General features: G+C 36.5%; 2 protein-coding genes across 3 annotated transcripts; one reads left to right on the forward strand and one right to left on the reverse strand.

Moving 5' to 3' along the window:
- Positions 1 to 141: 141 nt before the first annotated feature.
- Positions 142 to 6,103, reverse strand: LOC103984137 (serine/threonine-protein kinase RHS3). Its single transcript, XM_009401574.3, has 3 exons — positions 5,751 to 6,103; positions 4,310 to 5,150; positions 142 to 1,213 (listed from the first exon to the last, which is right to left on the reverse strand). Exons 1-3 carry the CDS (start codon positions 5,761 to 5,763, stop codon positions 364 to 366), a joined length of 1,704 nt encoding a protein of 567 aa, XP_009399849.2. The 5' UTR covers positions 5,764 to 6,103; the 3' UTR covers positions 142 to 363.
- Positions 6,104 to 8,561: 2,458 nt separating this feature from the next.
- On the forward strand, positions 8,562 to 13,783 carry LOC103984138 (cyclin-A1-4-like). 2 transcript variants are annotated; one of them, XM_018826297.2, is made up of 11 exons: positions 8,562 to 8,980; positions 10,458 to 10,833; positions 11,032 to 11,165; positions 11,728 to 11,820; positions 11,897 to 12,030; positions 12,115 to 12,190; positions 12,267 to 12,343; positions 12,434 to 12,467; positions 12,553 to 12,702; positions 12,864 to 12,998; positions 13,089 to 13,783. In XM_018826297.2, the coding sequence occupies exons 1-11, from the start codon at positions 8,777 to 8,779 to the stop codon at positions 13,158 to 13,160; spliced, it is 1,485 nt and encodes a 494-aa protein (XP_018681842.2). In that variant the 5' UTR covers positions 8,562 to 8,776; the 3' UTR covers positions 13,161 to 13,783. The 2 variants fall into 2 exon arrangements, with proteins under 2 accessions (XP_018681842.2, XP_009399851.2); XM_009401576.3 differs by having other exon boundaries at positions 10,455 to 10,833; positions 13,089 to 13,780.
- Positions 13,784 to 19,742: the final 5,959 nt, after the last annotated feature.

Raw genomic sequence — 19,742 nt, forward strand, 5'->3', positions numbered from 1 at the left:
CCTAGAACTAAGAGGCTAAACTTTTCAGTCACAATCATCAACGAGGGAGTAGACAATATAAATATTTTTTATGTTGAGTTCATATCAATCATCAACGAGGGAGTAGACAACATAAATATTTTTTACTGCAAAAAATCCCAGTGGACTGGAAGAAAATATATAATTTGGGAAGCTGATACATCGTGATGATCCTTTTTTTGTCTGATATGAATTTAACAGCAGAGGAGACCGTCCTGAGATCAGCTGAAGGTTAACAGTTACCATGTTATAACCACAACCAAGAATTTTCAATCATATCAAGCAGATGTCTGCACTATAAAAAAGGAAAAAAATAGAACAGGATCTTTCTTTTTTTTTTGCTTCCTAGAAATACTCAAAATCAAGATAGGAAGAATCATTTGAACTGCCCTTGTTTGCACTACTCCCAGAAAGGCCACTTTCAGAGCCCTTCTTCTCTTTACTCACGAATTGATTATAGTTGACCGGATCAGGAATATGTGGTGGCGTCATGCTTCTCACCAAAGCCCAATTTATACCATCGAAGAATGGATGTTGCTTAATTTCTGTGGCACCTCTATGATATGCAATTCGTTTTTGAGGGTCCTTGACAAGTAGGCCTTGTATGAGGTCCCGAGCAACCAGGCTCACAAGAGGGGACTCCGGAAACCTCAGGGGCTGCCCTACCACATTATGAAGTGTGGCACGGTTACCTGAGCCTTTGAAAGGGGTTGTCCCATGCAAAAGTTCATAGAGGAAGATACCAAATGTCCACCAATCCACTGCACTGCCATGTCCCTCACCTCGAATAATTTCCGGTGCCAGATACTCATGAGTCCCAACGAATGACATTGATCTGGCATGTGTTGGCTCAGCCATGAACTCCAAGTTGGATCCGTTGCTAATGCCAAAATCCGATTTAGATTTCCGATTTCTTTTGGGGAGTATCCGAGGGAAGAATGTTGATGGCTGGATGCAACTCTGTACGACGTGCTCGCTGTCAAGCATACTGTTAGTAAAACTACTACTGCTTGTGCGACCAGACGTGGATTTGACTAGTGTTGGATCAACAGAGCATCGCAGTGAGAGATCAAAGTCTGACAGCATAATATGGCCCTCCTCCCTTACAAGAACATTTTCAGGCTTCAAGTCTCTGTACACGATACCTAGCATGTGCAAGTACTCAAGTGCAAGCAACACCTCAGATGCAAAAAATCTGTGACACATAGAACAGTGAAATGAATAAAATGTTCCAAACCTTACGATGATAATGCAGCAAAAAAATTTGTCATATTCAAAAGATGATGGAAAGTAGCATGGTTATGGAAGATCAACCAAGACAAAAGAAAGGCATAGCATGAAGTCACACTCAATTTCTACTCTGCACCACCTTTAGATACAAGAAATATTAGGTACAGTGCACAAAACATCCCTTCTATCAGCTTAACTTACTAAATTGATACATAATTGAACTGTTTAACCATGCTTCTAAGAACTGTCAAAAGTTTCAAAATTTCAGAGAAGATTTAAAATGTTGTATTGAATGTAGATTTACATGCATTATCAGCTACCACTAGAAAATGTAACTAATAGTTGAACAAGTTTGCATCTGGAGTTTGATCAGTATTTGTTTATTTATTATTTTAATGGTACCTGAACTATTCATGGTGTATCAATTGGATAAACATATAAGATAAGTTGCAAAAAGAAAAGGAGATTCAGAGGATTCCCATAATGAACAGCATAGGGCTGATGGATGATCAAGCGGGAAAGAAAAGTTTATTTCCATAATGTGGATTTTTCTTCAACTCAATGAATTTCCTGGCTTAGGTACCTCTGTCAGAAACCTCCTTCCTGCCCACACTTCCATTCTCTTCCTCTTCTGATCTTAAAAAGCATACTAAACTTCCTTCAATCTTCCCCATGTAGCAACAAGAGCAGCTCTCTCATCATTCAAGGCTTATTGATAATCTATGATCAACTTTCTTTCGTAATAAACCCCAGGGGAAGTAGAATCCCTGGTGAATCCTAGAAAGAGCAATGTCCTCAACCGCTGGACATTAGGGGCATATCGACCATCATCATGCTATAGTGATAGTATGAGTAGTTTTTGGAATTGTCGGTATCATCTAATAATATGACTAGATCTAAACACTCCTTTATACTTTTGTGCCCCTTAGAGACATTCACGGATACCATTCGGATAGGGCCCATCCATATTAATGAGTTAGTTCTATATCTAGTTTAGAGCTTGTTTGTTGCGGGGGGTGTATCTTGTTTAAAGATTCATCTAAGACATTTTTTATTTTGGTTCTATTCAGTAGATTATTAACAGAATAATCTAATCTTTGATAGAGATTGAGGCCCGATGAATTAAGCTACCACCAATATATGGTCTAAGGAGAGCTAATGTATGCAATCTTATGTTGTTTGGTTCCATGGTTTGAACTATATTCACCCAGATACAAAAGAACACCTTTATCATAGTTCCAAGGTTTGTTATTGCAAAGCATAACCTCTTACATTAGAAAAAAAGAATTCTTTCTTGATTTGAAAAAAAAAGGTCCAAAGAAATTTTATAAACTTTATTTCATTTTTCAGTGTGGAGAGAGAGGCTTATGGCTGGAAGCTTCATATCAAGCAAAGGTTTCCTCGTATGCGAAAAGTTGGCCACAAATCGAATGGACTTCAAGAGGTTAAGGATGAAAATGATGCATGAGGAATGGGAATACTGGCTTTCTGTTCCATCACCTGCTGTAAAATTACTTCTAAAAAAGTTGGCTTTCACCATGGCAACAGTGCAGAATAGAGAATTGATGTATAAGATGTGATAGGCTGAACGAGAACATTATTGAGTATATACTATAAAGCTGGAGCATAAAGCTATCCCAGTGGATTTTCTTTCATCTTTGAGATCAAAGAACACTCTCAATTTGGGAACAAATTCTTGGGTGGATGTGGTTGCTACTTTTGGAGTTTGAACGTGATAGAATTTGGTTAGTATATTGTCAGTCAGTTGATGCTCTACACCGTTAAATTTAGAGAATATTTTATATATTCTCAGTTTTTTGAGTCGCTTAATGTGAATACATAAGAACGGCACTCAGGAGGATGCACAGTACACAAGCTGTGAATTGTAGACAACTGAAAAAATAAAGTAGTCGCTGAAAAGTATGTATACAAATCTGAAGCAAAGTCAGTAGGTCATCCTAGACTACCTGTCAAATTAGTTGTGGTTTTGTTTCAAAGAGTGCTTCTAAGCACAGTGCAAACTTAGTCTGGACATGCACATCAACTGAAGAACCAAGAAACATGTGAGGAGCAAATAGTATAAAACCTAAGATATAATAGGCTAATGTAAAATCGCCACGTGAGGCTCTTAAGTCAAAGGTTCAGCTGAAGACAGATAGTTGCAAAGTTTCTGAATTTGATGCAGTGTTGAAAAGCAATGTGACAGGTCTTTTTGATAAGTGCGCCCTATGACAATTATTTGAATCCTAAAGTTCTTAAGCTTCCAAGTGATGTGCATATTCAACTTCATGATATTAAGCACTAAAGCACCTAAAAGAAACAACATCAAAATGACATAAATATGATCATTAAGGGAAGTGAGTGGTAAAATTAGAAAATCAGAGTAAGGGATATGTTCAATTAGGTGCAAAGGTTCGGCAACTGATAGAGACATTAGAGTAGTATGAGAAGAGGGATAAGGAATTTTCGTAAGACAAGAACCTGAAACAAAGAGTCTTACAAGAAAAGCAATAAAAATGATATGGAAACAAGATGCTTGAACTAGAGTCTAAAAAGAGAGGAAAGTAGTAAAATGAAGGAAGTGTTATAAAAATGACGGAAATCTTGTAACAATATGGAGGTAACACCTTACTGTTCGCCATTTACTCCAGGAGGGACCGACAGTTACCATTGATATTCCCCATCTCAATCTTCCTCAACTGATACATTTACCGAATTCAGGGTAAAAAAGTTTAAATCTTCGAACATAAAATATGTTATCTAATAGGATAAATGCTATCTACTTGGAGGTAGAAGCATCGATTTCCTATTGAAACCTCAAAATGCAAAGAATCTATTAGTTACATACAGAAAGTAAATCTATAGTTACGTAAAAGAAAGATGCAGGTGTGACCATAACCAAGTAAGAATGACGTAACTGCTGTCCATGAAACAATTTTACTGAGAAGGGGTTGCAGGGAAGTAGAAAAGTTTACACATACTTGCACAACTATCGTCAAGCAGAAGTTGTTCTAGGAGAAGGTAAATAACTGGAGTAAAAGAAGAAACTGAAGAAATTTACCTAGCAGCTTGCTCGCTGAAATATTTATTAGGCTGCTTCTGCCGAAGAGAATGGAGATTGCCACCGCTGCAGTACTCCATAACTAAGCAGTAGAACTTTTCTGTCTCAAAATGAGAATACAGAGTCGGCAAGAACGGGTGGTCAAGCATGCTGAGTATTTCCCTTTCAGTTTGTGCCCGGAGTAGCTTATTCCTGCTAACTATTGAGGCCTTGTCCATCACTTTCATTGCAAAGTATGTACCAGTTCCTCTAAGATCAACAAGATAAACACTGCCGATGTCACCATAACCAAGGCGCTTAAGAAGTCTAAAATGACCTATGCCAACAGGGGATTCTCTCGCATTGGCCAATTGAATGGCCTCCCAACGACAATCACCTCCAGTGTGCCGTTTAATAGGGGCAGAATTGGCACTTTCAATGCTGTCACTTCTATTGCTACTGTTGCTACCTCGATTAACAGTTGTGCAGGAGTCACTAAGTTTTGCATCACTACTCTTTGTGGTCACTGTTGTGGTTGATGTTCCCATCGAGGTTGAGGTAGAGGATGAGGATGAAGCAGTTTCAAAAATCATTGGCAATGTGGCGTTAGGACTTGGATTTGGGTAGCATTTTGGGCTTCGAGGTGGATTCTTCAACACATTTGTCCCATTCTTGATGATTGGTTCCAAATTTTTTTTATGTGATGCTTTCGATGATACTGAATCCAAACTTGCAGGTGGTCTAGGACTTTGGCATGGACTTGTGTGCACTTCAACATTATTTCCAGTCTCTGTGCTTCTTGTTGAGTCCATACATGTGGGTGCTATTGAATTCACTTGTTTGTCTTTAGACGATACTCTTTCTGGAAGAATGGAATTCATGTCAGCTTTCATCAAGTAGAAACACCAGAATTGTCAAGCAAACTACAGTTAAATAAGTTAAAAGGATGCCAGTACTTGCTAAATTTTACCTAGGTATTAGTAAGAACAAGTAACGGGCACTAATACTGAAACCACAAAGAGCTACATGGCCATTAGAAAAGGTTATTCCTTTTTGATGAATAAAAAGGGTTACCCCTCAACGGGTCCTTGATTATCTCAAACAGAAACACCTGCCACAGCACGGGTCCCTTATCTTTTATCAGAAGCACAAGCAATAAAGAATCAAGACTGGAATGACATTACCGAGACATCATCACAAAAGATGGTTTCAAGAAACGCAAATCGGTGAGACCACAACAACACCGAAACCAACGTAGAGAACAACACAATAAACCATGCGACAGAAACTTAAATGACTTCGTTTTCACAAAAAGAATAAGGAACCACATGTAGATACAAATTAGGGTTTTTGGAGACCAGATCGCAGAATCAAGTAATACAGAGTAAAACGAAAAAGAAAGGAAAGAGATTAAAGACGAAGATTGATGGGTGTTCATCATGAAAGGGATCACAGAACCAACCTACGGAGCTCATAGGTTCCAAGAAACGCTCTAGAACCCGATTCCTTGAGAGCAAAGAGGTCACGGAGAGGTGAAGAGGATGTAACCGAGCAATTGCGTCCGAAATTGGGCTAGCGGGGCCGCCTCCTCCTCGGAGCCCATCGACGGGATACGGGAGCTGGGTTGGATTCGTGGGGCTGTGAGAGGATAGCGCGGAGAGAAGCCATAAATAAGCTAGGGTTTGGTTGTTGAGAAGATCTGCTAAAGGTGAGGGATAAAGAAGAGATTAGACGGCAATAGCGGGGACAGAAGGGAGGCGGTGGGAAACGGTCGGCAGCGAGGTCAACGGAAACGAAGCCAACGAACGCGTGGCCGCTTCGTACCGCCGACGCTGTGGCGGGAGCTGTTCGAACTGGGTTCGTGTACATATCTCGTGGCTCAGCGTTCAAACCGGACCGGGTCCATGTTACGGGTCCGGTCGAGCGTGGTTTGGTCCAGAGCATTTATAGATATGGAACATTATTTTCGAAGCCCCTTCAGAACTTTTGCCCCTAAGCTTACAAATTTTTATAGACCAAACAAAATTGTTATTTTCGAGAAATCTTATGAATTTTTATAGACCCAGTAAGATTGTTTATTCTGGAGAGGTGACACCGGCGTAATTGAATATTATCCATCGGTTAATATCTTAATTTTTATATTTTAAAATATTATAATGACATTCCTATAGTTTTCATATGGGTAATTACTTTTAGTATCTTAATTATATATTTTAAAAAATTATAATAATATTCTAAAAGTGAAATATCTAAGTATATTTATTTTAATATCATCGATTTTACTAAAAAAAATATAAAAATAAAAGATAAAAAAGATAATTTTAATATTTCAGTTTGTAATAATGGATGCTGATGTAATTACTAAGTGACCCTTTCGTCATAACGATCATCACTATTTACATTTGTATCGACACAATGGTGATCGTCACAACGTCTACGGCAAAGATGATGGTCATGTGACCATTTGACTCATGGGGTAGATCGCATAACTCAAAGCTGGGATCACCAAAACTCCTATCACTCTTCTTATTGCCACATTAGTTATCGTCGACTAGGAAGAGAAACTCTAGAAGGCTAGTAAACGAGTGATTGTCAAGCTCCTAATAGATATATCTGACGATAGTAGAAAAATATGAGTATTAGAATTCGACGTTGAGTATGTCGTCGTATCCATCGTCAACACGGTTATTAAGTGACCCTCACCTTTTGTTGTCGCTATCCTCACCCACGACCTCCAATAGCACCATCATCTATTACTATCAATTAAAACATTAAAAATATATTTTTTTTCTTCTTCTTTTTATTAGTAAAACAAATGATATTAAGGTAAAATGATATAAATGTTTTACTTCCGTAAAACGTGAATACAATTTATTGTAAATATAAAGACCGAGATACTAAAGGTAACTAATTGGATAATATATAACTTACCTCTAATATTCCGTTGATAACTTTTGATTTAATATATATATATATATATATTAAAAAACTATATCGGGATCTCATAACATGAGATCATAATCAACTTGAACATTATTGATAAATATATATAACATGCAGACACTTGAGATGACAATTCGAACAATCCCTCATGTTCAAATAGCGTTCAATAATCTGGAGTAACTATTTCTACGAATTAACTCTTCATATTATTTTGAAGATTATAAAAACTTTTATAAAAAAAATATGAGGTATGCCACTTTATCTAAAAGATTACTTGATCGACTGAACCCTCTAAATCCCTCACTATTTTATTATTTTGATTTTACACCAAACTTATTACCACCTCATATTCAAATCGAGATATGACCCATTCTAATTCTTAGACAATCAAAATGTATATTAACAATGACAAAAATAAATAATAGTTAAATCAATTCAATTGTCACGTCACCAAAATTAAAAGGATCTTATATTCTTTGATGTATGACCATCTAAGAGTGAAGTATTATTCTAATACCAATTAAATACTAAAATAAATTCGAGAAAGAACCGAGTTTATTTGAAAATCAATTTTCACCTGAGGATTGCTATCTTAACAATCAAAACTCTACGATTTATTGCTCTAATATAAAGTAAAGCTGGTTTTACATACTTGAAGAACTTGTTAAATTGGGATGTCCCACACATTTAATTTCACAATAATTAGCACAACTATCATCATGACTTGGTCAATAATTACAAATATCCAAACCTAGACAAAGGACATCTTTTAACATCTTCACCATTTTATTCATATCTTTCCAAGAGCAGCCACAGTTAAAGTTCAAATCATGTTGCATGGTCCTCTCTCTCTATCTTTCCTTCATTTGAATTATTATTATTTTATTATATGTCACTCATAGCTTTCCGAGCCAAATTCGAATTGAAATGATCCGCGATCCCCTCACCGCCCCCTCCGTACGACGCTCGTTGCTGCACGCCCCAATCCGGCGGTGATCCGTTGCTCGTGCTCACCGGGGTTCGATTTTGAAAAGACCTTGCTCCACCCGCATTCCCGTCACCGGATCGGTCCACCTGCCTCGTGATTGGAAGAAGACGGGGTTTAACGGGCGGGGCCCCACTTGGTGTGCGGATGGTGATGGACTCGTCTCGGCGTCGATGGCACGTGGTGGAGCGCAGCACGCGCTCCGAGATGCGCGACGATCACCTGATGGAGGGTCCAGATCCTTCGGGATTCAAACCGACTTCTTCCCTCCAAGAAATTATTTTTAATTATTTGAAGATGAGGGTGTCCATAAACCCGTCTCGTTCCTCTTTTCCTTTCTTTCCCTTCTAATCCGCTCCTCCTGTCCGAACAGGCAGAGCGAGAGTGAGCGAGAGAGAGAGTGAGATTTCGTGTTCTGATCTCTTCTTGGTTTGGATTGCTCTTCGCTTTTCTTGCATGCTCTCGTAGCGAGAGAGAGCGAATTCGAGCGAGGCGAGGTGAAGGAGAGGCGGTTTCTCGGTTCGGGGTTGTGGGGTTAGGGTTCTTGAGGGCGTTGGCAGATGAATCGCCGGTCATCGATCACCTCTTCGACCTCCGCGGCCGCGTCCGCTTCGGCGAAGAGGCCGGCTGCGATGGAGAATGCTGCCAAATTGGCGACAGCTACGGGGGAGCAGGCCAAGAAGAGGGTCGCTCTTGGGAACATCAGCAACCAGAGCAATGTGGCACGTAACCCTGCTCGGCCGCTCGGGGCTAAGAGTGCCAATGTGGGTATACTTGGTGTAGTTTCTTTAGCGTTCTTTTCTTTCTAGGTTCTTGTACAAAAAGATATGCTTTTGGTCCACATTGGTTATCGATGGTCATGTTGTCTATTACTCTATAGAGCTTCGATCTGTCCCTGGAATAATGAATTGGTTTCCAGATTGTTTGAGGTTGAATGCTTAGAGTACTGACTTTCTTCTTGTCAATTCTGTTTCAAATTTAAGGGTTCCCTAAATTTTCTAACGAATTTTTGTGATCAAACTCCTTTCTGGTGATACCATAGCCGGGAAACCTGTAACTTTTTCACGGTCTGTTAGTGTTTTGTGATACTACAGCCGGAAATGTTACTCCGTCTCACGTTTTGTTAGTGTTTAACATTTCCTATTTACCTAATTACAATACAATAATTCTTCTTTTTAGTGTAAAGATTATGGAGCTACTAAACTAGAACTGCAAAAAGTGGTAGTTTGTCCTTTTTCAAGTAAAATAATATGATCTGTGTTTTGACGAGTCTTCATGCTCTATATCCTTAGATGCCTTACATGCATTACTTTGGTTTGTCTTGGATGCCTGATTGCCTTCTTTTCCCTCTTTATGGTCCATTATCTGCACGAGAAAATTGCTCGTGCTCAATATGACCCGAAAATCCTCAAGAAAAAAGCCTATACATTTCGAGAAAGTACCATGGTTACTACTTGATTACGTGACAATTGGTCAGAAGAGCTAAACAAAGTTTGCCATGAGTCCTCATCGGTCATGCATGAGAATAACAGGTTAAGTTCATTTATGTTTTCTTCGCTAAAAGTCAACTTAAAGATTGAGTTGAAACCAAAACGTTGGTTTTTATTGTGATAAAACCATCATTTGAGTAGTGCACTAGTTTTATTAATTTTTAATATGTTGTTGATATGCTCAGAAGCCCATTCTGAATGGTCAAATAGCACATGGTCTGTTTTGATTTCTCTAGTAGATAAGCTTTGTTTAGCAGTAGAAACTCCTCGTTAAATAGACCATCCACAAGGTAATTCCATTTTTCACTTTGTTTGTTGATCTTATGTGGCAAATTCTAACTTTCATCAAGTGTCGCACTCATTTCTGTATGCTAGGTTCAATTGCTTTGGGTCATGTCAGATGATGCATTCTTAATTTGTAATAATCAGATGAGATCTTGCAATATTTTATTCTCGAAACCATGTTAACTCCTGTGTCTCATGTTCTACAATTTTTTTTTCTAGGCTTTTCATTTTAGTATCTTTTTATTCCTTTGCAGTTAAAGATCTTTCATGCTCTTCTTACTTTTTCTTCCATGTCTTGTTTTTGAACTATTAACTTCCCTATGTGTAGTTAGTCACCAATTACTTTCTTTAATTTCTTAATACATCGAGTATGATCGAAGGACTTCTCATTTTGTTTAGAATTTCACTTTATCCATGCATTTCTAGTAAATACCTACTTAACCTTTTTTCCCTGCAAATCTAGAAGGCCATTCCAACAAGTTCAGCGTCAACAGTGAAAAAGGGATCTCTGACTGGTGCTCGTGATACAAGATTGAGTCGAAGTTCTGCAGTTACTTCAGCCACCATTAGACCAAATACAAACAAATCCAGCAAGAGAAGTTCGCTTCCTGTCAACAATGGACCTAAGCCTGCAGCTGCTGCCAGTCTCGCATCCTGCATTATAGTTGAGTCCTCTAATTTCTCGGGAGATTCTGTTTCTTTGGATGAAACAATGTCAACATGTGACTTGATGAAAAGTCCCGACGTGGAGTATATAGACAACGGAGATTCTTCAGTCGTAGCTTCTCTGGAAAGACGAGCAACTGAAAACCTACACATATCTGAGCATGTAGCTGCAGCAGGTGTCTTCTGATTGATCTCATAATCCAGTCCTACTGTTACATGTTTTGACTTCTAGCATGATTTTATAACTAGGATTGCCCTACTTTTTATGTAAAATTTTTATAGTCAATGAAGTTTATTGCTTCTTAGTTTTATCACGTTAAATAGACTTTGATTCTTATTTGTCCCTGAATCTTGTCTTACTATATACATATCAGGTTCCACATCAAATATTGATGTTCCTACACCGATGGAAGTCGACAATGTCATTGATGTCGATACAAACCACAATGATCCACAATTTTGTACCACACTTGCTTGTGATATCTACAGACATTTGCGCATAGCTGAGGTGAAGTTCTTATTCTGTATCAGTTTTGCTTTTCTTTCTGCTGGCTTGTTTCATCTCATTTTCTATACATATTCTGATGATAACTTTACCATTCTAGTCAATGAAATGCTTAGTTTGCCTAATCTGATGATTAACAGATTCTCTTTATCTAGGCTCTAGACAGTTTGCTCTGTAGATCACTAGAATGCGTTGTTCTTTTATGATGTTTGATGTGCTATCCTATTATAGTTTGCGTGAACAATGTTTGATATTTCGTCAGCTCCAGTGTGCTGGCCAGCTATTGAATTGACATCTGCAATATGCTGAATCGTATAGTTTGGCAAGCCAATGACAGAAAAAAGAAGCAGAATATGCAGGAAACGTTAGAGACTAAAGAATTCTCTAGCCATAGAATTGAAAATAAGATATGGTCTATTGCCTGGGGAGCTACTGGAGCAATGCCCTTACATTTAAAGCACTAAAGTTCTTTAATCTTGATGTCAGGTAGACATAAGATGCATGAAATTTGAATGAACAGTGCCTTTCTTATACTGATATTACGGTGCATCTGCTTACCTGACAGACTAAGAAAAGACCTTCTACGAATTTCATGGAAACAATTCAGAAGGACATAAATGCAAGCATGCGTTCAATTCTAATAGATTGGCTTGTAGAGGTATATCCATAACAAGTGACTTCTATTGAATGTCATTTCTTTCAACTTAAATGCACTAATTTTCTCTAAACTTCAGGTTGCAGAAGAATATCGCCTGGTACCTGATACATTATATTTGACTGTTAATTACATCGATCGATATCTCTCTGGAAATGAGATAAACCGCCAGCGATTACAACTTCTTGGTGTTGCTTGTATGCTTATTGCTGCGTAAGAACTAACCAAAGATGGTGTAATGATTTTTAAGGTCACTTCTTTGTTGATAATAATTTTACTTGGTGATAATATCTACAGAAAATACGAAGAAATATGTGCTCCACAAGTTGAAGAGTTCTGTTATATTACTGATAACACATACTTCAAGGATGAGGTAGATGTCCTTTCAACTTCGGATTAGATTTCTTGTATGCAACGCTTGTGCTGTCAATTCATATCTTAGCGCACAGGTTTTGGAAATGGAAGCCGATGTTTTGAAGTACTTGAAATTTGAAATGACAGCTCCAACTTCTAAGTGTTTCTTGAGGTAAAATCTATGACCCTTGGTGTACCTTTCTATTTTCTCACGATTTTGTGGACATACTGCTTATCATAATCTTTGATGCGAAAACAAAAGGAGATTCATTCGTGCAGCACAAGGATCTGACGAGGTAAAACTCCCATCTTCTGTCCATCTCTTTTGTAGCTTATTTCTCGAGAAGTAATGACACTTTAAATCATATATTTCCTTTCCAGGTTCCAGCATTGCAACTTGAGTTTCTCGCCTGTTATATCGCAGAGCTGTCGCTTCTAGAGTACAATTTGTTCTGCTATGCTCCGTCGATCATAGCGGCCTCTGCTATCTTTTTGGCCAATTTCATAATGCAACCGACAAAGAGACCCTGGGTATGTATGTCTTTTGTGTTCCTTTCGATTTGCAAAGCGAATCTGTTGTTTCTGCTGAGGAACAACTTCTAGAGTGATCGGTCTTCACCATCTCCACCATATTGTTCATAGTCCAATGCTTTTGGAATTAATGCCTTGCCATTCTCTGACTGATGATGCAGAATGCTACACTTGGTCATTACACACTGTATAAACCATCTGATCTCTCCGACTGCGTGAAGGAGTTGCATCGCCTTTTCTGTACTAGCGCAGGCAATAACCTACCGGCAATCAGGGAAAAGTACAGTCAGCACAAGGTAAATTTTTTTATATGGCCTGCTCAAGCACTTATTCTTTTCTTTTCGTTGACACTCGAGTTTGATTAGTTTTGTGTTTTCTCTTCCCAGTACAAATTTGTTGCCAAGAAGTACTGCCCTGCTTCCATACCTTTAGATTATTTCCAAGATGCGGTGCATTAGACTTGGTCATGGGAATCAGTTTTAGAATCTGCATCGTGAGTCAGCTCATCCATTGCATGATGAGACTCCTTGAACTGATGGAAGCCACTGACAGTTCCGACGACTCACCAATGCACATACATCGCTCAGCTAGCTACTAATGGAGAGGCGCTCTGATGAGTTGTTCATTGTGCTGATCTCGCTTTTTTTTTTTTGTACCCTTATGAAGAATTTGTGAAAATTATGGTCGATAATTTCACTTCCTGTGTGTATCGGCGTTCGCCTTGCGGTTTCCAAAAGCCACCGCTCACCCTGTATGCAATCTTACGGTCAACTCGGTTGACATGTCGAAAGCTTTGACTTTGGTTGTGGTGTTCAGAAAGATGGAGAAGCTGCGTCCCAAGGATCGTTGATCATTTCCACTATGTACTTGCATAATGATCACCCTTGGGTTAGTCATATATCTGTGAGCTCGCTTTGTATGTTAATTTTCCGCTATTGATATGATCCGCAAGAGCTCTCCAAAACATGTGTGCCTCAGAAAGTTACACATTTTCTGAAAGTAATCTTGCAAGTATTGATAATAGCATCATCAGCAGACGCCAATAGCTTGTATCACCAGGGGGCATCAAACAAATATTGCTGCTTTGGTCGATTCTTTTCTTATTTCTATTATTGACAATATATTTCTGGGAGTTTTTGAATTTATGTTTGTGTTGTAATAAAGCATATTTTGGATATCGATCACGTCACGAATTACGTCATATCATGCTCCTGTCGAGTCGAGGATTGACTCCCCACGTCGAACTGAAACTCGGGAAGGCACCCCTTTGGTGAGTCTCATCTTGGAAAGCTCATGGTGGTGTCGTATGGTATCGTTCCATGATCATCGGGTGACGCTCATATAAAGGTACCATCTAATCACTCGGGAGTCATCATTGTGCCAAATCCGCGTACGACCGATCCTCGAGCAGCATTATAAAAACCCCTAGCCAGAGGTAAGAACAAAAAAAGAAAGGAAAAGATCACTGAGTTAATCTACGAGAGACCCAACTCGAGAACACCCTGACCAAGGTATGTGTGTAGGAGTTCGGCCACCCCGGAGGCGCAACCGACTTGACCAAGCCATGCTAACTCCTCGGCTGACATAAAAATTCTCTAACATGTTGGAATATATATACATGCCATATATTTCTGCTTGGTTTTATACCGGTCTTATTGATTTAATGATTTGTCTTGGATTCAAATTTTGTGTTTGCCACAATTTTTTTTTTACACACAAAAAAAAACATGTATTTTAAGCTCAATTTTGTATTTGGGTTGCTGATCTTTGTGCCAATTTCTATTTTACACTCTGATGTGGGTTTCGAAATTACCAAGTTTGATTGCAATGTTGAGATAGAGTTAATATTTTGGTAGTCTAATATAGACTTTGGTTCAGTGGTAGTCTAATATTAGAGCATTCTTAATATTTCTACGTAGGAATTATTTTTCTTAATAAAATCAACAAGTTGTGAGGGCTCCTTCATCTGGAAATTAGTTATGAAGGATCTCTCCAAAATCATCTATGTAATTCTTACATTTTTTTTCTTATCTGTCTACTTAACTTGATCCAATTAGTTGCAATAATAACTATGTTTTATTAACAAAAATTCGATTAAGATTATGAAAAATCGGGTGCACAATTTTGAAGCCATACTTTGTAACCCTCGTATCAATTATGAGGGAATGCATCCTCAACCCAAAGGTGTATGACCGCAAGATAGTCCATATGCAGGATATAATCCAAATATGGTATCCATGATACGTTAGATATGGTAATCTTAGTTTTGTAGAGGGAATGAATGATATTTTCATGCTAGAATATTCCACCTAATTATTATTTTCTTATCTTCGTCATCTCCATAAATTCAGGAGAGAAGACAGAAGAATACAAGGCATGACATGACATGTTTCAGAACCCGAGTTCCGAGTCAAAAGTCTTCGGCCATGGCCATCCCCACCTTACTCTACTCCTGCAAGATGTGTTCTTCCTCCTTACTGCACTCCTGCGAGAGGCTGCTCCCTCTCAGAACTTAGAGATGAGGTCCAGAGTCCGATCCCGCCGAGCTACACCACGTACGTAGCATCGACGCCATAAAAGGTTCGTCCTTTGAGAGTTTTCACGAATGCATTATATGGTCGCTTCTCTTCTTTCTGTAGCCACAAATTAACATCATCATCAAATATTGAGGTCGAGAGGAACCTGTAATCCATACTACAATCTTTTTTGTTCACCTGAGATGTGTCTTTCAAGTCGATCTAATGAAGTCCTTCCGAAGAATCTTACATTTCTTCTATTTCTAGTTTGGTTTCATAGACTACAGAAGAGTAATGCCCTCCACTTCGCAGATGTTCTTCGAGTTCTTCAACGCGTTATTCTGCAAATACATGATAAAAAAGCAAACCTACAATGCATTTAAAATCTTCGTTAATCCTTTTTATGATATCGAATTCTGAACAATCTACTGATGAAAAAGATTGAAAACAACATTTATATGATGCTGTTTGTGTGCAGACACAGCTGCTTCCTTGTATGACGGCACAGAGGAGACCGGATCACTGCCATTTAACGTTGGTTCGGCTCTGGTGGATGAACACAGTAACTGCAGTCATGAGGAATGTTCAAGGAAGGTGCAGTCATTTGTAATGTGTATTGCAATGTTATCCGACATAAATTAATTATAATGTATTTTACGTATTATTGTACGCAATTTTGCTTGCGACAGATGTATTTGATTCTGAAATATGAAATATAGTGCAATGTATGCAGATTTCTTGCTACTGTGCTTTCGATCGATAAAGTACATAAATTAAGATAAGATACTTAATAAATCTATTACCATGAAAAAATAATAATAAAATAAAAAAAAAAGAGCTTTAAATAGAAGGAAATGTTCATCTCATCTTGAGATAGTGTGGATGAAGACAACGATATATTAGTAACTGCAAGTTTGTAATCAGCGTTGCACTGTTATTTGATACTAATTTTGATGTATTTTCTACTACAACTTTGTATGATTGTATAAAATTTTATGACGATATACGCATTTGATTCTCGAATGTGATATATTTGTGTAAGTATAACACCATATGCAAATTATCTTTTTTTTTTCCTATATTGTTGTTGATATATTTTTGAATTTATTATCGTCACACATGATTCTCCCGATATGAGAAATAAATTAATAATAATAATAAATATATTTGGATCAAATAAATATGCATGATAATTAGTTATTAATCAGTATATGACCCAGAATAACATAACATAATTTGACGCACATACTATTAAAGTTTAAAATATTACATTTGTCATAATAAAAGATACATGGTCGATAGCTCGATATCTTAGCTTTATGTTATCGATACCTTGACGTTATGTGACTAATACCTCGATATCAAATAGTTGACACCTTACTATCATATGATCAATACCTCATCACATAGTTGAGTGGGTTAGGCATTTTCAAGTTCGACACGCCACCTTCACAATTAAATCTAAAAGAGGCATACTATCTATTTCATAATTGACATTTACAATAAAGGTAAAATGATATTTGAAGCTTTTTATGTGCGTTTATGAAATCTTTTCCTATTGAAAAATATATTGTCGAATCAATCATAAACTTATACTTAGGCATCGGAAAGCTATTGTCAAGAACACCCTACCATAGTTTTACAAGTATTCAAATTGATTGGACTAAAATGACACGAAAGATCAACCTCGGTTGATTCCTAATCATCCTCCTACTTGGCCAATCAAGAATTGGCTTAATAGATCTAAATTTTTTTTTTTTGACATTTTAGTCCCATAAGAAATTAGATTTTATTATATCAGTCCACAATTTATCAGGATGTAAAGTGTCTTTCTCAAATACCATCCAATTATTATTTTGCATCACAATTATCTACATATTTTGATTAATAAATTTTATAATAATTATTAATTTATTTAAACAAATAATTGAAATGTAAAAAAAAAAAGGATGAACAATTTTGGAAAGACATTTTATAAGTTTCCTATGTGGGATATGACTGTAAATTATATGCATGCACTTTGTGTGTTAGCATGGATATGTAAGATATGGTGTTCATATGATAATTCACATTCCACAAATGTTTTGAGAAGACAATAATGAAAATTTTAAGCTAAAATGTTCCATCTATTCATCATTACTTGTCTATTTTTATCTTAACATTTTTTTTCTCAAGAAATACAGAATGAAGAGAAGCATTGTTGCAACAAAACATGCTAAAAAAAAAAGAGTACCAAGTTATCTCCCATAATAGTCATCTATGATGGGTTTCTTTCTCCTTCTTCTTTCAAAGTCTAGTCATGATTTGATTTCTAAAAGAAGTCAGTAATGAGTTATTCTAAATGGAAAATATGGTTGTCTGTCTCTCTCACATCAAAATTTGTGTTTCTTAAATAGACCATATGTGCTTGATTTGTCCACCTCTTTCTAATTATTAATTAGGCTTCTTAGTTTCTTTTCTTATTACCTGTTTAGGCAAGATTTAGTAATGTTGTGAGTTAGCTGATTGATTTTTGATGGCAATGTTCTGAAATTAAATCCCACCTTCACCCTTATCGAATATTCTAAAAGAAAAAGATAACTTTAAAAATAATTAAAATCGAGAAACTTATCATAACATATTTTTTTATTCCTCTGAGGTATATTTATGGTTGATATTGATAAATTGGGCTTGTATTAGGCAAACTTAAGCCACACAAATTCTAATTGATGAAAGTTAGTATTGTTAATCATTAGAGTATATATATTATTATCCTTATATTTTTTAAGATGTCAACTAGCTCAGTTAATAAAAATCTTGATAGTTTATCGTAGATTCGAATTTCATCTTTGTCATTTATCCTTTATCAATAAAAAAATTATCAATTTATATGGTATTCTTTCATGAAGCTCAAAAGAGTTGGTCAATCTGATTTTGAAGCTAATGCTTTCTCTATAGGTCATAATAACTTATAAAGTTTGAAACTCCAAGGGATCAAATCGATAAATCCTTATTTGATTAAGCTAAAGGGAAATATAAGCTTCAACGATTATCATTTTACGATATCATCGTTAATAAACCTATAACTCAAACTATTCCTAACCTATAATTAAATCATGCAATTAAACGAACCACAAGAAGGAAAGGGAATATATCGATAAGGTTTAGAAATCAACATATTCTAACATATTCTTAGATTGTTCTAACATATTCTCCTTATATCAAGTTTCCTTAAGCTTATTCTAGGGCTCAAGGTCATCGATCGTCTACTCTACTAATTATTCGATCATCGAAATTTATACCTTAATATCATCCTAATATCAGCCTAATCAAACAAGGTTATATCCACTGCTTGGAGTTCGTGAAGCATTGATTTCAATATAGTGATATCCAACTCTCTTGTGATGAAGGAAAAGATGTCATATGAACCAATGACCAATAACACCGATGTACTCTTGCTGATTTTGTTGGTGAACAAATGTGCCGTGTGGGAGTGCTCTCCTCGTTGACCGATTGTAGCATGACGTGGCATCGATTGTGACATATCTTAGATCCAAAATATACCATTTGTCTCTATCGATCAAATATACTGATATGTACTTTTTCTTTTTCTTTTCTTAGTGACTAAATTAATGTATTATTTTCACTAAAACTTGTAATGGATGTGTATTGCTCTGATACAATGTTTTATGCATTTTATTATGTGGCTTGTGTGAGCACACAAATTTGCAATTCATGTATATATTTAATTCTCAAATATGATAATTTTGTGTAAGTAACACATTGTGTACTCACAATATATTATCACGATATATTTTTTACTGCCTAAGATAGGAAATAAAGTTCATTTATCATCCTGAAGAATTAAGATATTTGGATATGAAATATATATATATATATATATATATTCTTTCTTTAAATAGTCAACATGTGAAAACCAATCCTTTTTCACATTAAATAGAAGACATATAATATAAAATCAATCGATGGGAGGTACATACACAACTCACAAGTCATCTCGAGGTATATGACCAAGTCACCAAATTATGATCCGCGATCGTACAATGTAAAATTTAGATATTATATATATATATATAGTGTGCTTTAGTGCATGTAGTTTTGCTACATTTGATTATGATGCACTCTTCTTTGATGTAGGATACACTCATTTATGCAGTGAAATGCACAATTTTGGAAGGACATCTTATGTTGGATACACTTCATATGCAATATGTAATACCACATTAATTATGAATGAATAAATAAATATTTTTATATTATTATTATAAAAATAAATAAAAATATATAGATAATTTATCAAATAAAATCTTTTGTAATGAGCAATATAGTAATTTATCGAAAAAAATCTTTAGTTATGGACTTTAATCAAATGTTGTCCTGATATCAAGTCATGATTATCCAATTATTTTGAGATAAACCAAATACCTATTCAACTAAATCCTAACTATTCAATTAATTTTAGTTAAACTCTATTTTACCCATTGATTTTTTAAAATTACCCTCTCCTCCTTCCACTTTACTATC

This window comes from Musa acuminata, chromosome BXJ2-5, assembly GCF_036884655.1.
Source record: "Musa acuminata AAA Group cultivar baxijiao chromosome BXJ2-5, Cavendish_Baxijiao_AAA, whole genome shotgun sequence".
In the NCBI taxonomy this organism is placed as follows: Eukaryota; Viridiplantae; Streptophyta; class Magnoliopsida; order Zingiberales; family Musaceae; genus Musa; species Musa acuminata.